General features: G+C 46.0%; 1 protein-coding gene across 3 annotated transcripts; it reads left to right on the forward strand.

Moving 5' to 3' along the window:
- The first annotated feature begins 5,106 nt into the window (after positions 1 to 5,106).
- On the forward strand, positions 5,107 to 14,566 carry ELF3 (E74 like ETS transcription factor 3). Of its 3 annotated transcripts, none has more exons than XM_054979978.1 (9): positions 5,107 to 5,217; positions 7,150 to 7,384; positions 8,239 to 8,460; positions 8,935 to 9,024; positions 9,122 to 9,244; positions 9,573 to 9,665; positions 11,581 to 11,679; positions 12,216 to 12,414; positions 13,480 to 14,566. In XM_054979978.1, exons 2-9 carry the CDS (start codon positions 7,222 to 7,224, stop codon positions 13,589 to 13,591), a joined length of 1,101 nt encoding a protein of 366 aa, XP_054835953.1. In that variant the 5' UTR covers positions 5,107 to 5,217; positions 7,150 to 7,221; the 3' UTR covers positions 13,592 to 14,566. The 3 variants fall into 3 exon arrangements, with proteins under 3 accessions (XP_054835953.1, XP_054835954.1, XP_054835955.1); XM_054979979.1 differs by having other exon boundaries at positions 12,219 to 12,414; XM_054979980.1 differs by having other exon boundaries at positions 5,129 to 5,217; positions 7,211 to 7,384.
- The last annotated feature ends 5,234 nt before the right edge of the window (positions 14,567 to 19,800 follow it).

A 19,800-nucleotide genomic window follows, 5' to 3' on the forward strand; every position in this document is an offset into this window, starting at 1 on the left:
TACAACAGAACTGAAGTCCAAGCCGGTGGTTCAGGTTTTACCTGTGGGGATGGTTTGCTTTGACTAATATCTAACTGATGTAATTCAACACAAGGCTTTGGGAGTCACTGAGCCATAGGGATCCATGGAACCGCCCTGCAGAATATGCTTGTTGCGAGGACTGACATCAGCACCCTTGGGCCACAGGTTAGGGGCCCACAGTGCAAGCCTGAACAAAGTTATATACTTTTAAATCAATGTGTTTAGAAAAGCATGACCCTGCTTAGGACTGCATAGCCAGTGTAGCAAAACCAGGGCTTTTTTTCAGCAGGAACGCAGTGGAACGGAGTTCTGGAACCTCTTGAAAATGGTCACATGGCTGGTGGCCCCGCCCCCTGATCTCCAGACAGAGGGGAGTTTAGATTGCCCTCCGTGCTGCTGAGTAGCGCGGAGAACAATCTCAACTCCCCTCTGTCTGGAGATCAGAGGACGGGGCCACCAGCCATGTGACCATTTTCTCTGAGGGCAACCCACTGAGTTCCATCACCTCTTTTCCCAGACAAAAAGCCCTGATTATCTGTTGGTGGGTGTTTTGTGCCAAGACTGTTGCTTCTCTGCCCTTAGCATGAAGCATAATACTGGATAATCTGGAATCCATGTAGGAGCAGGGGTGCTTATTAGACAGCAGCACTGTTCATTTCCACCCTTGCCCTCTTCAAACCAGGTCTTATACTTCTCTGAGACCTTCAGCAATAGCAAGCCTGTGAGTACTGCTAGCAGTGAGAGAACACATAGTGACTGCTCCCCATAGACACATACTATAGTGTGGCAAGAGGCACATTGTCAGCATGGGGGTGCCCACTGATCACTGAAGTTCAACAGGCAACTGTCATGCTTCAAACAATAGGGAAGATTGCCATTCTGGCTCTCATAGCGGCTAGCGTGTTGGACTAGGGTTTGGGAGAAACAGATCTGAATCCTCGTTTTGCCCTTAGAAGCTTTCTGAGTGACCTTGGGCCAATCACACTTTTAGTCTAACCTACCTCACAGGGTTGTTGTGATGATAAAATAGAGGAGGGGAGAGGGCTGTTGTAATCCCCTTTGGGGAGAAAGTGTGCTATAAATAAATAAGCAAAAATTTACCAAATTGCAGTGGGAAACCCATCTGATTACTGCTTCATGTCTACTAGGTTAAACATGTTTCCATTCATAGCCATAAACTATGGAAAATTAACCAATAGCCCAGCTTAGCCCGTGTTCAACAGAACTTGGAAGCTAAGCAGGGTCAGCCATGGTCAGTATTTAGACAGGAGACCACCAAGGAAAATAGGGGTCATTATGTGGAGGAAGGCAATGGCAAACCACCTCTGCTTGTCTCTTGCCTGGAACTCCCCGTAGATGGGAGTTGCCATATGTCAGTTGTGACTCGGCACCTTCTCCTCCTATACTTGATTGTCAGAATAAGCTATGTAGCCAAAATGTGCCTTGGGAGAAAGGAAGGCATTCACGGTGACCCTTTTCTTTGTACTCAGGTTCCAAACTAAGTATCCTGTCTCCCTTCACCCCCAGAACCACACAGCTTTTATCAACTGATTTAGCAGGACATGTTGAGGGAGGGTCAAAGCTTCCCAGGAAGTAGGTGGAAATCAGGGGTGGACCAGGAGGGGAAAAAGCAGGCCTGTCCCCCCACCCCTACAATGGAGGAGGGAAGGGAGGAAGAGCAGGTGGCCAACGCCGTCTTGGGTGTAGTGGCAGCTTACCCCCTCCCCGCTATTTCGCATGAAACTGAGGCTGCTGGCTCGCTGAGGTAGCTCCCATCCACCAATGTATTTATTTTCAAAGTTGTCTTTCACATATTTGCTTCCTTTTGAGCCTATAGGGATCTTGGTCAATCGGAAAATATACCAGCCACTAGATGGTGGTAGTGTCTATGGCTGCTTCTCTTGATGCACCTGCCTCTCTTTTTAGCAAATTGGATTGTGGAGTCTGGAAACTTGGAGCAAGCATCACGGTATGAGCAGCCACCGCTGACATGATCACAACAACAAAACCCGAATGATTCATATACTCCTTGACCCTGGAAGAAAGCAGCAGGCTCCGGCCAACTGGTTGCAAGTGCTGCTATAGTGAGAAAAGTTTTCTGCAGGAAGCATCACCATGGCCAAGGGACTCTCTGAGGATGCAAAAGCTCCCAGGTGCATCCTGGCTGTGCGCTCAGCACTTCTGCAAGGGGCGATTTTTAAAAAATTAAAACGTTATTTGTTGCATCATTTTTTAATTTTCATTTGCCTTGAGGGTCTGCTGTCAGACGCAAAGGTGTGGAGTTGTATCCAACCAGATATTCTGCTGGTTGAAGAGGGAGGAAGGGGTCCTCTTGGACCACTAAGGAGGCTGTGCTTGGGACCATGGGACTTACATGGGCAAAAAAATATGTGGGATGGGGGCTGTAGTAAGCAGGAGAACTGGGGAAGAGAGGATCGGCTGGCTAAATCCAGCCTTTTGTATAAAGACTTTGAATAAATTCTTACCAACTGAACCATCTTCAAGGAATGGACAAAGGGTTCCATAGGGTGTTAACGAGGGAAGCAACCTCAAAGCTATTTAGAGCAGGTCAGGAGGTTGCCAGAAGATATTTGAGATGGGGGGGGTGGAACCCAGCCTGTTGGCATAGTTTTAAGCCACTCTACATTGTGGGCATCCCTGATGGGAGAAGAGATGCTAAGAAGCTGTTCACTTCAGAGGTGCAACAACCATAGCAGATGGTCCAGCCCAAATTTACCAGCTCACCTTACGAAGTCCAATTTGAAGAAATAAGCGAGGACAGACTTTGCTGCTTATTCAGCATAAAGAAATGCTGTCACTCAAAAGGTTTTAACCCTTCTTTGGAAACAATTGTATGATCAGGATCCAATAACAGGGACTTTCAAAACATGTCCCATAAAAGTACACTGTTGTATAAATATAAAGTGAATCACTCACATATTTCTAAGAAGTACAAATTTTAAAATAAATTCTTTGAAGTTGTTATGAAACCAGAAACACTGTCATTCATTAATGTTTACAGTTATGCAGATCTAAAACATCCGGATCAATTCCTGCCATTTGGACTGCTGGCTTTAAAGAAAATATGGTCCTAGCAGTCAAAGACCCACAGTCTCATATCCCTACCCTGCTTTCATTCTGAGTATCTATCAACAACCATGGCGGCTTAGACTCTGTCATTCTTGACTTAATGGCTTCATTTTCCCATTTACAAATGCTGTAAAGTGTAAATATTATTCTTGGTATGGTGACAATTATGATAGCACATTTAGTTTCAAGCAAATGTTTTAGGAATTATGATGTAAATTATACAGATTTCAGGGGAGTCTCCTATGTGAACATCCTATCTAGAGGTCATCACCTTTGTTCTGTTCATACAATCACATTCTGCAGAAGTGTTGTTGAGAAGTAATTATTTCTCTAACTCAGAACTGAGGCCGGATTGTTAAATTAACACACACACACCCAACATCAGTGCCTTTAACAGCTTGTGATTGACACATGCTGGAAAAGTTGAACCTGTTGAATGCTTGTCTGACATGCAGCTGCTAAAAGCACAAAAACCCATGGGAGGGGGAGCGGATAATTCTACAGGCCTTGGTGTGACTTCTGTTCCAACAAGTGCAAGATGAAACAATGACCTAGATCTACTCATTAAAGACCTTGCCAATCCAAGACCTTGCTAATCTCAAAGATCTATGCACGGTTATTGTTAGGGGAAATGCCAGAGGGTGGGGGGGGGGGGATTTGCCATCTTGACTTAGTGCCTGCTGAGTGGCATCAGAGTCCTGGGGCAAACCCAGTGCCAGACAGCATTCTCAGAAATGCCATGCAATGAATGTCTGACGTCAATAGGGTGTGACGTGCACAATGCCTCTGGCTCAGCCAGCTAGGCCAGTTACTTGGTGGGCTGTTGGGCTTACCACAAGGTTGTTGTGAGTAAATAGCTCAGCCGCCTGGAAGCCTCGCTGACCAGTCACCAAAAGCAAGACAGAGATCAGCCCAGCTCAGAACCATCTGCACAGTTGCCCCTCCCCAACAACACACATCTGCAGGGCAGGGCCCAGCACAGAGAGTATGTCCCATTGAAAGCAGGGAGACAATAGCTCTTTTCACAAAGCATATTTACATCATTGTGTGTATGTGGCGGGGTGGGTGGGTGGGTTGCATTTCCCTTGCTTGTGAAATGAATTAACCCTGCCACCGCCCCCCAAGTTAAGATGAATGCACATTTGGTTTTTTAAATGCCTCTCTTCTGCATCCTAATTTACTCTGACAATATTAAGGGAAGGGGGCTGAGAAAAGTTCTGCAGTGGCTGAGCAAGCAAAGGCTCAGCAGTTCCCGTCTGCTCGGAACCCAGGAAGAGCCCCCTGGGTTTGTTTAGCGCAGCATCTTCTTCCCAAGCCAGGTACCCCCCCCCCCCCCCCCAACACACACACGTTTGGCATGCAGAGGCACAGAGAAAGGACTCCGCGGTGGGCAGCTTGGGAGGGATCCCAGAAGCCACGTTAGTCTGGGAAACGAACAGCCAGTCTTGGACATCCTTTGCCCATTAACTGTGCCCTCCGTGGTCGAGATCTAAAGCCAGATCCGTGAAGTGTTGCTGGGCTGCCGGGTGCTGAAGCTGATCGCGAGCCTCGACGCGGGATGGGGTGGGATGGAGCCTGCAGGCCACCGGAGCGGAAGCCTGGCCCTCGGGGCATCCCGCATGCCCCCTTCGCCCCTGGCTCTCGGGTCCTCTCGTCAGACGGCCGCGGGCCGCAGCCCCCACAGCCCCGCTGGCGCAGGGCTATTCTCGGCCGGGGAGGGAGAAGCGGGCCAGTTTCTCTGCTTTGATGAGCAAACACGGGCGATACGAAAGGCAGAAAAACACCGTCCTGGGTGAAACTGGCACAGGCCCTGCCAGCTCTTTGGTAATGATTAAACTGTCAGTCTAGATTTCCCGGCAAGGTAAGCTGGCACGGGCCCAGATGGCACACATTATGCAAATTCCCCGGGGCGGGAGCCGAGTACCTGGCCGCGGAATTCCCCTAGAGGTGGAGATCGCCTTACGGGACACGCCCTATAAAGGGACAGGTATGGGGAGGGGCGTCACAAATACCAGGGCACAGGTGAGCCAGCGGCGAGAGCTCGCTGGGACTCGGCTTGCGCGGCCGGCTACCGTGTGGATTAACCGCTGCAGGAGCGCCTACCTGGTAGGTAACAAAGGGGGGTGAGGGAGGGAGTTGTGCTTGATCGGTGGTCAGCGCTCTTCTTTGGGGGGCTGCCAACGTGTAAAGGGCTCCTCTGGGACACAAACGTTTGGAAGGCGAGAGCCAACGTGGTGTAGTGTCTAAAGCGATAGACTTGGATCTGGGAGGCCCAAGTTTGAATCCCTTCCCTCCCACGAAAGCTTGCTGCCTAACCTACCTCGCAGGGTTGTTGTAAAATGGAGGTGAAAAGAATGTAAGCCACTTTGGGTCCTCCATTGGGGAGGAAAGTGGAGTACAAATGAAGTAGAAATTAAATTTAAAAAATAAATGGGGACAAACAATAGAACAACCACGGCCTTTATCTCTCTCTCCCCTTCCCTGAGCGTATACTCTTTCAGAGTCACTGTCCCGGGTTGGAAAGAGAAGGCTGGACTAGGTGGGGCACAGCCTGAGCCAGCCAAACCACTTTTATGGACTTGGAGAAAAACTTGCACCCCGCAGTTCCCGGCTCTGTTTTCTGACTTTCCCCCTCAATGTTCTCCCCCCCCCCCAGCTTCTTGTTATTTCCTTCATTGTCCTGCCCTTCCTAAAAGCAGCACGGGGCAGAGTGTGTGTGGTACCCCCCCTTCCTTTTATCTCACAACAACCCTGTCAAGTGGATTAGCTGAGAGATAGGAGAGGCCAGCCAAGGTCATCCGGTGATCTTCAGGGCTGAGAACAGATCTGAACGCGTAACCCAGCACTGCTACCAGCAACTCCAAAGGGACTCTCTTCTGCTACAGAAGAAACCAATATCTTGGGCCTGCGCTGGTTCTGCTTAGGTTTGAAATCTTGCAATTTAGTATCTGTAGGTAGCTGACTCTGCAGTAGAGCATGGCTGGTGGTGAGTTCAGGGATGATCCAGCGAAGTCTAGACTTCTTTCAGAGATCACCTTGAGCAAGCAGCGCCTTCGGACCATCTGGGAGCATCTGGTGAACAGACGAAGTTGCCTTATTGGACTGTCTAGCTCCATATGGCCTACCTTGGCTGGAACTGAGTTTCTGGAGCCTTAGAAAGAGAGGAGCCTTTCCTGATCACCTGCTGTCCGAGGTCATTTTAACTGGAGATATTAGGGACTGAACAAGGGGTCTTTGGCATGCAAGGCAGGTGCTCTAGTATCGAGTCACAGCCCCACTGTCGTGGATTTGTTAAGGGGCTTGCTGGGCATACGATCAGGTGCCCAAAGTTGTCAGCTTTAGAAGACACCAAGAATGTGCTATGTTTGGGGCTGTGGTTCATGCTTTAAAAAAAAAAGCAGATAAAAATTCAAGCTTGTTAGCTAAGTCTCTGAGCCATCAGTGATTACTAAAGGCTGATAGGCAGAGTATTTCTGTAGTTCTTCAAAACGTTCTCTCTTGCCTTTAAAAGAAAACTTTACTGTACTATCTAAGATTGTTGAAAGGCCAAAGAGGAATAGTTGACGTTTGTTCTCTTAATGCCAAGCAGAGGGTTAGCTGTGGACAATGAGCAAATTACATTTTTTTATATCACCCTAGAATATTGTTTCGTTCTTTTATTATGGGGATACTTTCCTCGGCTAGAATCTGTGGCTCTGTGTTTGGAAGTCCGTCTCCGATTCTGGTGAATCTTGGGGACATTCCAGCCATCAGGAAACTGATGGCTTACTAAGAATCTGAAGGAGTTGCTGGAAATCAGAAGCAACTTGCAAAACTGGTGCATTTTGTGTTTGATTAATACAAACTCAGAAGGGATAACGCTGTCTATACTGTACTGAAACAGCTGCTAGAATCTGCTCTAGTTCAGCACTGATGTAATGGATTATATTTGCTATTTTTATATATTCTGTGTAATGGTTTCATGTAAATATTTTTGATATTGTATGTGTTATTTTGCTGGCCTATGACTAGAATAAACTATTGTTGTTGTGCTGGCAGGTTCTTGCTGGTGGATTTGGCTGGATTTCCCCCCAACATCTAAACAATTTAAAACTTCCAGCAGAAGGTCCCATGGCTGGGTCCTGTGAGATCAGCAACCTCCTTTCCAACTACATCTCCGCCATGTACCAGCCAGAGGAAGTGCCTCCGGACCCAGACCTGCTGACCCACCTGGGGGATGATGACAACCTTCCTCTTCCACTCTCTAACATACACATGCCAGCGGAAACAACCGGTAGGTTTCCGAGGGCTTATTGCTGCAAGGCGATCTGGGCAATGGTCAACTTATATTCTCCAGGGAATGTGTTGTGCACTGATGAACTGGGCCTGGAGGGCATTACTTCACTTAATGGGGCGATGGCAGCACAGTACAGCCTAGCTTTTGCAAGGAGCACACTGGGTGGGTAGTGAGAGACATGGCCTTGAACAAGGTGCATAGTGGGTAGCTCCTAGGTTTGTGGGAGCTTCTCGTCTGCCCTTCTTTCAAGTAATGTTGAGCAATCCCTTTAACTACTAGTAGAATAATGTAAGGGGAAAGTTTGGAACCCTTAAATTGGGCTATATTATTTAATATTGTTGTTATTCACATTACCATTTCTCCCTTCCTTAAAGTATGGGGCACACTTCTTATTTAAAAAACTGACTTGGCAGGGATAGGAGAGGCTGCTGCCTTTCAAGTAGTGTGCGGTGGGCAGGTTCTTTTTAGACAACACAGATTATGGGTGGTTTGAAGTGTTGCTGGCAATTTCTCCAGTCCGCCTTCTCAATGGTGAAAAAGAGCCCCCTTTGCGGGGAAGGACAGTAGATGTTGCTAAAACTGCCACTGCTGGCTTCTAATGGAGGCATGACTGACTAAGCTGGGAGCTGAGAAACTGCTGTCCTGAATGACCTCACCTTGGTGGGGAGGGGCATGTTCAGAGATAAGAGAACAGGTGACAGGTGTACGTGTTAACCATAGTGACTAAGCAAGATAAATCTTGTGCGTAGATGAACGGGCCGCACCCTGTGCTGTTCAGGCAGCAGAGTGTTCTAGACCTGCAAAGCACCTGCTGCACTAAGCCCTCTCTTTCCTCCCTCCCCTCTCTGAAGGCAAACCCACATGGTATGGCGAGATGCCCCATTGCTGGAGCAAGTCTCAAGTCCTGGAGTGGATCAGCTACCATGTGGAGAAGAACAAGTACGATGCCAGTGCTATTGACTTCTCCTGCTGCAACATGGATGGGTACACCCTTTGCCAATACACACGGGATCAGCTGGGACTCATCTTTGGGCCCCTTGGCGACGAGCTCTATGATCGCTTGCATGAAATCAGTGAGTGCAGGTGTCATCTCTTGAGGTGGGATCCTGTGAGAGGGGGAAGTGGGCAGATCCAAATCTAGGGGCTGTGTTGCCTCACAGGAACAGGCTGGAGATGCTGTAAATGCACTGTGGGGTTGCCACCTTTTATGACAGATTCAGCCCATGTGCCTGTAACAGCATCCAAAGATGCAGAAATCCACTCAGTGAAGTTTTTGCAATCCTTTTGTCTCCATGCTAGAAAAAGCTTCACTTGCTGAATTTCTGCATATCCAGTTGTTGTACGAAGACAAAAGAGTCCATGGTCCCTATTTGTCAAGGACCATCATAGGGTATTTTGGTATTTGGTACGTTGATAGTACAGTTCAGAGAATTAGGGAAACAAATTTTAGCTTGTCCCTGGACAGGCAGGGAGTAGAATCTGTACTGATCGCTCTCAATCTTACTCTGAAATCCTGAGGTATATAATATCTTTCTCCACATTTGCAGCTTCAGTCCCAGATGAACTGGGCTGGATTATGTCTGTGCTGAGGAGCGAAGAGGCTTCCCAAGAATCCCTTCTGGAATCCAGCTCTTTAGGTGAGTTTTGGCTTCCCTCTCTCTCTTTCTCATGTGGTTGCCCATGCTCTGGGTGGGATTGTGTGTTTAACTCCCTACTTGTTATCTTTGTCTGTAGAACTTGGAAACTCTTGCTCTCAGGAGTACCTGGAAGAAATGAAGTTGGCAAACTTTCTTTCACAGCCCGACCTTGGCTACTTCTCTGGGGCCATGTCACCAGACAGCTCTGGGTCTCTCACAGGTATGGCTGCCTTATCCTCTCAGTTTCTGCTACCTCTCAGAAAGCTCTGGCTTCAGTTTTCTAGGGGGCAGCCTGGTCTTAACAGGCCCAGCTAGATATAAGCTCTGCTCCTGTCAGCAGTGGTCATCCTGGTAACCATTGGCTTCACCTTGTGGGCTATACCCAGGCTCCTTGTGTTTCCCAGGAACAAGAAGATCTCGGTCCTAGAAATGGGATGACAGAGTGAGATTTCCTCACTCCTTCTCCAAGCAGAGGGCACTCAGGAGAACCTTCTCAAACCTTGCTTGCTGCAGTGGCTGAGATTGCACTTGCTTTCCTTTCTCTTCAGGGACTATGTCACAGAGCCCTCACTCTCAGGACTCCGGTGGAAGTGATCTTGATCTGGACCCCATCGATATGAAGCACTGTCCCTTTTCTGATGGTGAGAAATATGTTGGCTTATCAATGGGAGCCTGTGTGTAAGAGAGTCTGTGTGTGTATCTTCAGAAACCATTTGACTACCCAGTGATTTGCATCAGCAAAGGCAAGCCAGTCAGGTGGGCAATAAAGAGTCCAGTCTTTCCTACCAAGAACATGGGACCAGACAAACAATCCTGAGGGAAAATGAGAGCTTGCTATATCTTAAGAGATTTCTAATATTTCGGGCAAGAGCTTTCGTTTTATTCTTTTGTTTTAAAAAAGCAATTTCTTGGGCATCTAGAAAAGAAGACATGAACTATCTAGTATCAAAGGGTTAATCTTACGGTGGGCTCACCATATCTAAATTCCTGGATCTGGTTGGAATGCCAGGGATCAGGCCTAGAACAGATTAAGTAGTAAACTAGCTTTTGAACATGCCTATGGGTGGAACTTCAGGAAAGGGCATCCAGGAAAGCATTATCTTCCCACCAGTTTGAGCCCCCCAGCATTTTAGAAAATAAACAGTGGACTGAATGTTCTAGGTTTGCTGTCTGCAAACATAAAGTTAGGTTGTGTTGGTCAGATGCTCTGTATAGATTCAGGATTCATGTTGGTCTGCAGTAGAAGAACAAGTTTCAAGTCTAATAGCACCTTAGAGACCAACTAGATATCCAGCTTTGACTCTTGAAAGATCATACCCTGGAAAATCTAGTTGGTATATTGTTAAATCCTAGTAACATTTCTGTAGGAAGCAGGGCTTCACAGGTGTACATATGTTCGCTGCTTGCTCAAGTAGGACTCAGATAGGTTGGGCAGATCTGTACTTAAGGAGCCAAACCACATATTATATACAGTTAGGCTTTGCTTTGTCCTGATGTTTTGTTCCTCTGTAATGAAGATCTGCTGGGGGGTGGGGTGGGGGTAGAGCACTAGCAGGAGGGAGGAACTACTAAATTCTTCTTCTTGGGATAAAATTTTCCCTCTCAAAATCAACTCCAATTACTTCTCTCTTCATAGGGAAGAAAACAGCTTGAGAGGGGGAGTAACTTTTAGTGGGGAAAATGGACTTAGGAGAAAGAAAGCTAATCATTTGACCCTTAGAACTAGAAGAAGTTATTTAACTACAAGCAACAAAACAGTAGCCAGCACAGAAGGTAGAGGTGGCTAATCTAGAAACTTATTATATCTGAGAATTCAGGCAGGGGAAGATAGAAAGGAAACGGCAACCAGATCATTCCGTAGCAGTTGGGGATATGAAATGACAAGGAACCAACAAAGATATCTGGGATAAGAAACTTCAGTTTAAGGTTTTGGGGTTTTCTTTTGTTTTTTGATAACACAGCAAATTGAAACTGATTGAGATTGGGATGGATATAAATGTAGATTGCTTTTGTACCTAGTTCTCTTGGTTTTAGCTATTCTTTTTAGTGACAGAATGTGAAAACAAACTATTTAGTTAATGCCTATATCTGAGAAGACATTACTGTGGCACATTTGGACAAAGGATTTGGTTTATTGGGCTAGTTGTTTATATTCATTTATTAAAATATTTATATACTATTTTACCCTTTGGGGCTTGCAATTTATAATTAAAGCATAGTTAAACTCAAACCTGTGACTAAAACCCCAGAGAATGCCTTCATCTGAAATCCTGGAATTCCCTTGCAAAAGGATTGGCCAAATAGAGCACTTTCCCTCCTGGGAAGGTGTGCCTCTCACCTCCTCCTCAGGAAGACCACTCCGTATAGCAAGAGTCACTATTGAGAAGGAGCAAGCTCTTGTAGATATGAAGCTGGCAGCCTTAAGCAAAGGGGTGGGCAAAAGGTGGCAACCTGAGGAATATAATTGGCGCATGGGGGCATAGGGCAAGAAAAGATGGTCCTTGACATCCTCCAGGGAATAAGGCTATAAGCATCTTGCTTCTCCTCTTCCTGCAGGTGACTATAAGAAAGACCTCAAAAAGCGGAAAAGGGGACGACCTAGGAAAGTCAGCAAGGAGAACAGAGACTGCTTGGAGACCAAAAAGAGCAAACACTGTACGTGGGTCCCATTCTCGTCCAGGAACAGTTCAAGACATTGTGCCAGTGCCTGTGGCCCAAGATTTTGGCCCTGGCATTCTTTGTAGCATTTCAGAGGCTCCTGGGGCCCAGCTCTCATGTTGTATGCTGCTTCATAAGTGCTGCCTCTAGCACCTACTTTGTACCTTGTGACAATCCCAAACCACTGATTCACAAACATGATATGGCACACAGGCACAATGACTCCTTTAGCACCCTGTATTCCAGAGTGAGAAAAGCCAAATGGCCTCCCTGCATAACAGGGATCTAGCTTCTTGATGGGCTGAATAGCACCACCTCAGCTGCTTGGCAAATCTTCTGTCTCCAAGGAGGCGCAGAGTTGGCCTGGCTGCCCAGCCAAGTTCCTTGGGTTCTGACACCTGTAGAAACTTGTGCACCAGCTTGTCCTGGCAGGGGAATCAAAGTCTAGGGACCATCTTCTTGCAGCATTTAGACAGCAGATCCTAAATGGGGGACATTTTATGATTCTTTGCTTCCTCTTCTCTTTCAATAAGCAGCCCCAAGAGGCATCCACCTGTGGGAATTTATCCGGGACATCCTAATTCACCCAGAGATGAACGAGGGGTTGCTGAAATGGGAAGACCGGCGAGAAGGCATTTTCAAGTTCCTGCGCTCTGAAGCGGTGGCCCAGCTCTGGGGGCAGAAGAAGAAGAACAGCAGCATGACCTATGAGAAGCTGAGCCGGGCCATGAGGTGGGTGTCATGGCAATGATGCAGATGCAGGGGGGGGGGGGAGCTTTTAAAAAATAGTAACACGGTATACAGGGAGCGCAGCTTTGGGACATTTTGTTCAACTCTTTTCTAAACAAAGGCCAATGATGTGCTTGTCGGCAAATATTTATATAGGGATATAGGACATTAATAGGCCTTTACAGAGTAATAAAGGGAGGGGCGGTCAGGAGGGGCCCTAAGGAACTTATAACCTACACTTAAACTGTGAGGGGACAACAAAGGAGAAAGACGAAGGATGGGAGCATCAGTGGTGAAAAGGAGCGGATGGGAGTCAGTGCAGTTGCATGCACCTAGTCTTAGTTTAAGTAGGGTGTGTAAGGCTATACTAATTATTTTACCCAATAAAGAGAGATCTGAAGGATTAGTACCATGTCAGTTTTCTGGAAGGGTCTTTCTGGCATAGGAGACAACAAAATAAATCTGTGGATTCCAGTCCCCAGCCACAAAGTCTCAGCTACAAAATGAATTGGATAACCATGAACAAGTCACAGTCTTTGCCTAACCTACCTGGATCTCACCTTTCCCTCAGGAAAATACATGGATTGAACAATCCTATTCCCCCCTCCCTCCATATACACATGAGCAGTAGGTTAGGCTGAAACGAGAGAATTATCATCCCATCTTTACTGTGTGCTTGTGATGGCCTGAGCAGGGATTTGAACTCAGGTCTCACCACTGCAATGCCAATTTTTTAAATAGTATCTCCTAAGGAGAGTTACATCCTGCCAAGCCATTGATTTCATTGGATTTAGAAAGGTATAACTCAAATTAGGATTGCACAGTAAATCACTATGCCGCAGTGGCTTTGAGTATAAAATGGAACACCAACCAACATCACCTTGAACACTTCAGAAGAAAAGTGGGGTACAAATCTGAGAGAAGCAAAATATTTCCCTATTCCTTGAAGGACCCCCCCCTTATTATATTTGTTCCCCACCCCACCCCTAACAAAGATCACCCAAAATTCCTTGTGACTTCCTAAAATTCCGTTGCATAAGGCCCTGACTTTCTCCTTCCTTCCCTCAGGTATTACTACAAGCGAGAAATCTTAGAGCGAGTGGATGGTCGGCGGCTTGTGTACAAATTTGGGAAGAACTCCAGTGGGTGGAAGGAGGAAGAGGTGCAAGAGAGAAGCTAAAGAGAGCTGCAAGAGCCATACCTAGACTTGGCTTTGGCCTACTTGTGCTCAGAGGACTAGTTCTAGGCACAATGCACTGATGTGGGCCCTGAGCCCTGAAGCTGCTGCCTCAAGCAGTGTGTGTTAGACTCCAGCCCCTTCATGGGGCAAAGTGTGCATGCTGGCTCCCAGCCAGAGCGCAGGTAATTACAGCTGATATTTTGGCTCTAGTAGGTTATTGTGAACCATTATTATTTTGTCATGATTGGACTCTGGCTGCTCTTGATTCTGAATGGGATTACAACGCCTTTGGCTGTCCAAGGCCCTGTGCTGAGCTCAACCAGGCAGAAGGAACGGGCCGTTCTCAGCCATTGTTTTGTCCTGAAGGCCAATTCTCAGAACATCAAACGGTCCGCTGACTTGGACGGAATGCTGCAGCTGACTGTGCATGGGGAACTGGGATCTGCCACTGTGATACCAGGGTCTGGGGACATGGATGTCCGCTTTGGAGTGGTGGTTGGACCAGCTGCAGACTGGCAGAAATGATTTGGCCAGACTTTGCTTCTCAAACTGAGGTCATTGTGAATCTTAGATGGCTTAGGAGGGCACGGCCCACACAAGCCCTTTGCTTGGCTCTTCTCCAGCCTCTTAATGTGGGGAGGAAAAATCTTAGTTTCCAGAAAGCATGGCAGTGCCCCATGAACAGCTTCCTCTTGCTCCTAATTTATGTGATATAAATGTTTATATGGTGTACATAGATATCTATTTTTTTCATAACAAAAGTTGTGTGATTGTGTCAGAAAACACTGGGCATTGTCAATAGTGATGATTGTTGTTTCTAATATTCAGCTGGGCTGAAAAAAATTATTTTGGAATCAAAGTGTTTGTAGGATGTTGTACCAGCTCGTTGGTGACTCCAGGAGAGCCCTGCGTGACGTACAGGCTTCCTGCTTTTTAATAATTAACCAATAAATTACCAGTTTTGTTGGTTTTTAATCCCTGTACAGTGTTTATGTTAAAAGTGCTGTCAAGTCATAGCAGACTTATGGTGACCCCTGCTGGGTTCTTAAGGCAAGAGCCTAACAGAGGTGGTTTGCCATTTGCCTGCCTCTGCAACCTGGGTCTTCTTTAGAGGTCTCCCATCCATTTACTAACCATGGCCAACCCTGCTTATTTTCCAAGATCTTATGAGATCAGTCACCTGAGCTATCCAGGTCAGGGTAAAATATTCATTACTAGGGGTAAAAGTAAAAAGGATTTCACTAGAACAGGACAGTTCCCTTTTCTTCTTTCTCAAGTTAGTAACATTAAGATACAGTCCCTCATTTAAAAATGTCCCTTGCTGGATGGATACATTGGGCAGCAGAACAAGTGAACACTGGGTGAGGAAATTCCTATTATCTGTTTTAATAGATCATGGTATCATGTTGCATGATACCAAAAGTTCATTTACAGATTTCTGGTCTATCTAGTCCAGTTTTCTACTTCCAGTGGTGGCTAGCTGGAGACCTACAATTTGGGGGGGAGGAATCCACAGCTTTCCTTTGTTTGTCCCCTTAAATTATAATCTTTTAAATGTTTCTTCTGCTAAACTTACTATGCCCCACCCCGGTCTTCCAAACTTAGAAAGTCCACGTGCAAACATAAGCATGTACGGATAGCTCTGTGACTTTCTCCTAAAATCAGATCCAGAAAGTCCTCCTTAAAACAAAGCAGTCGGTCCTGTAAATCCATTGTGGACCAACAAGATTCCTTTGATGGGGCCATTTAGGGTTGCCATCCTCCAGGTGGGGTTTGGAGATCTCCTAGAATTACAACTTATTTCCAGTCTACAGAGTTCACTTACCCTGGATAAAATGGTTGCTGTGGAGGGCATTAAACCCTGCTGACGTCTCTCCATTCCCCAAACCCCACCATCTCCAGGCTCCGCCCTGAAATCTTCAGTAACTTCACAACCCGGAGTTGGCAGCTCTAGGCCATTCAATACACCTCTTTCTTACCTAGTGGAGGAAGAAAGGCTCTGCCTGCCTTTGTGTCTCTTTGCCCTTCTCCACTTTCCAGGTGTCCCCTCTTTTAAAGTGCACAGTTTGTGAGCATAAACTTTTCTGAAGTCCTGTGAGATAGGACAGAATGCCAGAGATTGAAACACACACAGGACTTTATCTAGTAGTTAAATAGAGATTTGCACCTGACCTCCTTATGTCTAAACAAACAACTTCCCCATTCACTGCATCCCTCTTAAGGCCCCTACACAGATACAAGTTATGCCAGTCCTAGTATTTCTTTATAATAGGAAGCCCCCATACAAACACTACTACAGAAATAATGTAATACCTCATTGTTGCTGCTAAGCATTCAGAAAACACCACATACACCCCCCCACACACACACACTCCACACCCTTGTCTTTTTATGACTCATCACAGTGTAAGTTTCTTGTTCTTTGAAAGGTTTGAAAAGTTGTCGTCCTTTTTATTAAGGTTTATAAAGAGAAACGAGCATAGGTCCCATTTTATTCATGCTGTGGTGGGGAACTGTGGAAGCAGATTAGAACAAGTCGTTTTCTTTTTTGAACAAGCTTTGAGGTCAAAGTGCTGAGGCTTCCAAACTCCACAGAGATGGGAGCCATACAACTGCAGTTTCAAGAATCCCCAAGGGCAGAATTTTAAAGCCCTGTTCACGTTGCAGTGAGCACACATATATACCCTGCATATATGTGCCTATGTCTGTTGGTAAAAAAGAGCACGTTCACTTTACAAATGAAACCAGGGACCAACGCCTGGATTAATGCATGGCTTCAATCACACATTCAGCTCTGCATGCATTGAATGTAATATGAGAATTACTCAATGTATGTGTAAAGAAAAATCAAGTGTTCACTGTACCTAGAGATGGTTCATAGGTTCACTAAAGAGAAAAAGTATCATGAGAAAATTTGTGAGAGTATCATTTTGCTAACATCAAGCAACTTCCTATTAAAATTACATCAGCAAAACAAACATTAACACCCAACAAGAGCTTCTTAATCCAATGCCTTCAAATATAAAATATTTCCAGTGACCGTAGCTGTAAATAGACACAAATTGTAAGGACCTTTTCACACATTGTTTAACTATGGCTGGAGGGGGGTTTAGGAACTTGATCTGCAACTCATTTCTCTGGGAATTGAGGGGGTGGAGGTGAACTAAAACTTCAACCCCTGCCTAATCTAAAGGGACTTCTACACCAACTGATGATGCATCTGCTAGTCTTTCCTCACCCCTATTATTTCTGGGTTGGCAGGAATCAGTACTGAAAGGAAAGGTTTGACCAAAGAGTTGCCTGTTGCTATCTCTAGGAGGAAGGATTGGAAAATATCTGCACAGTCCATTACACTACTGCATGTGTATGCAAGAGACAACCACTTTGCAGCTTGAAACATAGCTCAGGAGAGGCACCTGCTTTTCAGGCAGAAGGATCCAGGTTTGATCCCAAGCATCTTCAGTTAAAAGTTTGGGTAGTAAGTGATGCACACTTACTGAAACTTTGGAAAGCTGGTGCCAGTCAGAGTTGACAGTACCGAGTTGGATGGACCAATGGGCTGACATTGCGTAAAGCAGCTTACATTCATATGAAAAGACTGAACGTGAAAAATATGTTAAGACTCCCCGAAATAAAATCCATGATACAGGTGGGGGGGGGGGAAATGCTTCGTTTTGCTACTTGATTCCTCTGCTCTTTGTAAACAAGCTGAAAAGAGTTGAAATTGAAAACAACTTCCAGTTGAAAGTTTTTCTGAATGCCAGAGAATTTGATTCTGCCCAATAAATTCAGGGAATATCTATTCAGAAAAACTTTTAAAAAATATAATTATTAGGTTCATGACTACTGGAGGGGGCCATAGGAGGCAATGCCCCCTCTGAATTCCCAGAGGGTTTTTAAAAAGTCTCATCTTTTAGCTTGTGGAAATATAAGGGGAAACATGCAACATGTTTTGCCCTGATTGCTTAGGAGGGCATGGGGGAGGAAGAGCTAAGAGATGTCCAGCTGAATCATTTAAACCCCTTCCTGACCAAATTCTTTTCTGCCATATCCAATAATCTTTTTGCCGTGGGTCCTTTTTCTTCATTCTTGTTTGTTCTTTCTCTTTAATATCTGCAGTGACAAGTGGACAGAAAATTGAAGTGCAATTAATATTATTTTGGGGTTGCCTCCTCTGTTTGCAGTGGGGCATTTGCCTCAAGAGTAGGTGAAGCCATGGGAGAGAGGTGGAACCAAAAAAACTGAATGTCTGGTTCCACTCAGTAATTGCAAACCACCTTGTTGCAGCTTGATGGTTGTTGTGGGTTTTCCAGGCTGTATTGCCGTGGTCTTGGCATTGTAGTTCCTGACGTTTCGCCAGCAGCTGTGGCTGGCATCTTCAGAGGTGTAGCACCAAAAGACAGAGATCTCTCAGTGTCACAGTGACACTGAGAGATCTCTGTCTTTTGGTGCTACACCTCTGAAGATGCCAGCCACAGCTGCTGGCGAAACGTCAGGAACTACAATGCCAAGACCACGGCAATACAGCCCAGAAAACCCACAACAACCATCGTTCTCCGGCCGTGAAAGCCTTCGACAATACATTGCTGCAGCTTGCCTTTGTGAGATAGTGTGTGCCTCTGAGTATGTGCAGAATGCCTTTTAATCATCTGTGGATAACTACTCTTAACCATCTGTTCTCATCTCCTCCCAAACCTGGAGTTAGGCTATAACAGGTATAATGTTTGACTATTGAACCTGAATTCTTGAGCACCTAAGACATAAAATACAGCTTTATTTAAATTAATATATGAAGTGGCCTTTAAAGTCATCAGATTTAAAGCAGTTTTTACTGACTGAGCAAGATGTATGATGGCAAATCTGGATGGAAGTTAAGAGAGCAATCCTAAGGTCTGCTCAGAATCCTTTTCAGGTCTACTCAATGGGGCTTACTTCCAGGAAAGTGTTCTTAGAATTGTGCTGTAAGCCTTTGATGTTAGACCTGAGACTCAAGGTTTGGGGCTTAAACTCAGGGTGGGGTGGCATGTTGGTGGCCCACTGAAGCATCAGGTGCTCATTGTTAGGGCAGCAGGTTGAAATCTTCGTGCCATCCTGGTGACGAGGCTGTAGCTCACCGAAAGAGGGGAGAAGGAGGCATAGTTGCAGCATGAAGTAATGAAGTTCAAATCAAGAGGAGATTTAGAGTGGTGAGAGAGAGAAGGGCACAGTTGGGTTTGGGGTGGGTGAGGTATTTATTTGCAGTCAATAGCTAACAAGGTAGATTGGCAGGCAGGCAATAGCTGCTTGTCACGCACCCTGTGCTCTGGCAAGCTTGGCCTGTTTGCCAAGGCTCTACTGCGGTGGATCCTGTTACTTAACAGACCTGGGAGAATGTTTAACCAACGCAGGTAGAAAACACAACACCTGCAACTCTTCCAACCCTTTCCCGCAGCACCCTGATTTATAGAGCAGCAGGACAGGGAGCCATGAGGCTGGGCTCTTAGGCAACTTCTGCAGCTTGCTTGGATCTCAGGTTATCAGGCCTGGTGGTGATAACAAAAAGGAACACCAGGACACAATGGAATACATGGCTTTCATCTCAGCTTGACATGGTGAACTTCATAGCTGTTCTCCTGTGAGCAAATCCTAGACAGTCCAGGATCCTGGAAGCAGCTGGTAGTTCCTGGAAAGAATTCCTCCAGGGGCTGGGAGAGAACAATTGTCAGGCAGGGTGTGTTCTCCTTTAGCAGAAAGCTGCTGATCCTGGCCAAGGTACAAGACCTGCTGGTGCTGCTAAAGCCTCCGCCTCCTCTTCCTGCTGCAGTTTATAAGCTGACTCCTCCCTCGCTCAGGTTCTCAATCAACCTTTTGAATTCCAGCTCTGTTGGCTGCTGTGCAATGGCTTATAGCATTGTTCCAACCCACCATGTTGCAGAAGGGAAGTTCCCTAGATCTCTCCCCTGTGGGTGTTAATATCATCCCAAAGGGATGGAAGAACTGGGCTGCTCTGATAAGGCCTGTACTGTGGGATGACTGGAGTCTCAGAATCACCACTGTTGCCTAGACAGTACCAACCCATCCCAGAACACCGGGCTATCCTAACAGTGCAAGGAGGACATTCTGGGAGTCGATCAGAATATGTATACATGAGTAAAAATTTTAATTTATTTATATATTTATATCCCACTTTTCTCTCCAACAGGAACCCAAAGCAACTTACATTATTCTCC

This window comes from Eublepharis macularius, chromosome 5 (genome assembly GCF_028583425.1).
Source record: "Eublepharis macularius isolate TG4126 chromosome 5, MPM_Emac_v1.0, whole genome shotgun sequence".
NCBI lineage: Eukaryota > Metazoa > Chordata > Lepidosauria > Squamata > Eublepharidae > Eublepharis > Eublepharis macularius.

Bases quoted from the DNA above. Each gene is read 5' to 3' on its own strand.
- ELF3 (XM_054979978.1), top strand. From the start codon at position 7,222: ATGGCTGGGTCCTGTGAGATCAGCAACCTCCTTTCCAACTACATCTCC. The intron at 7,385-8,238 runs GTAGGTTTCCGA...CCCTCTCTGAAG, and splicing joins CATGCCAGCGGAAACAACCG to GCAAACCCACATGGTATGGC. The intron at 9,245-9,572 runs GTATGGCTGCCT...CTTTCTCTTCAG, and splicing joins CAGCTCTGGGTCTCTCACAG to GGACTATGTCACAGAGCCCT.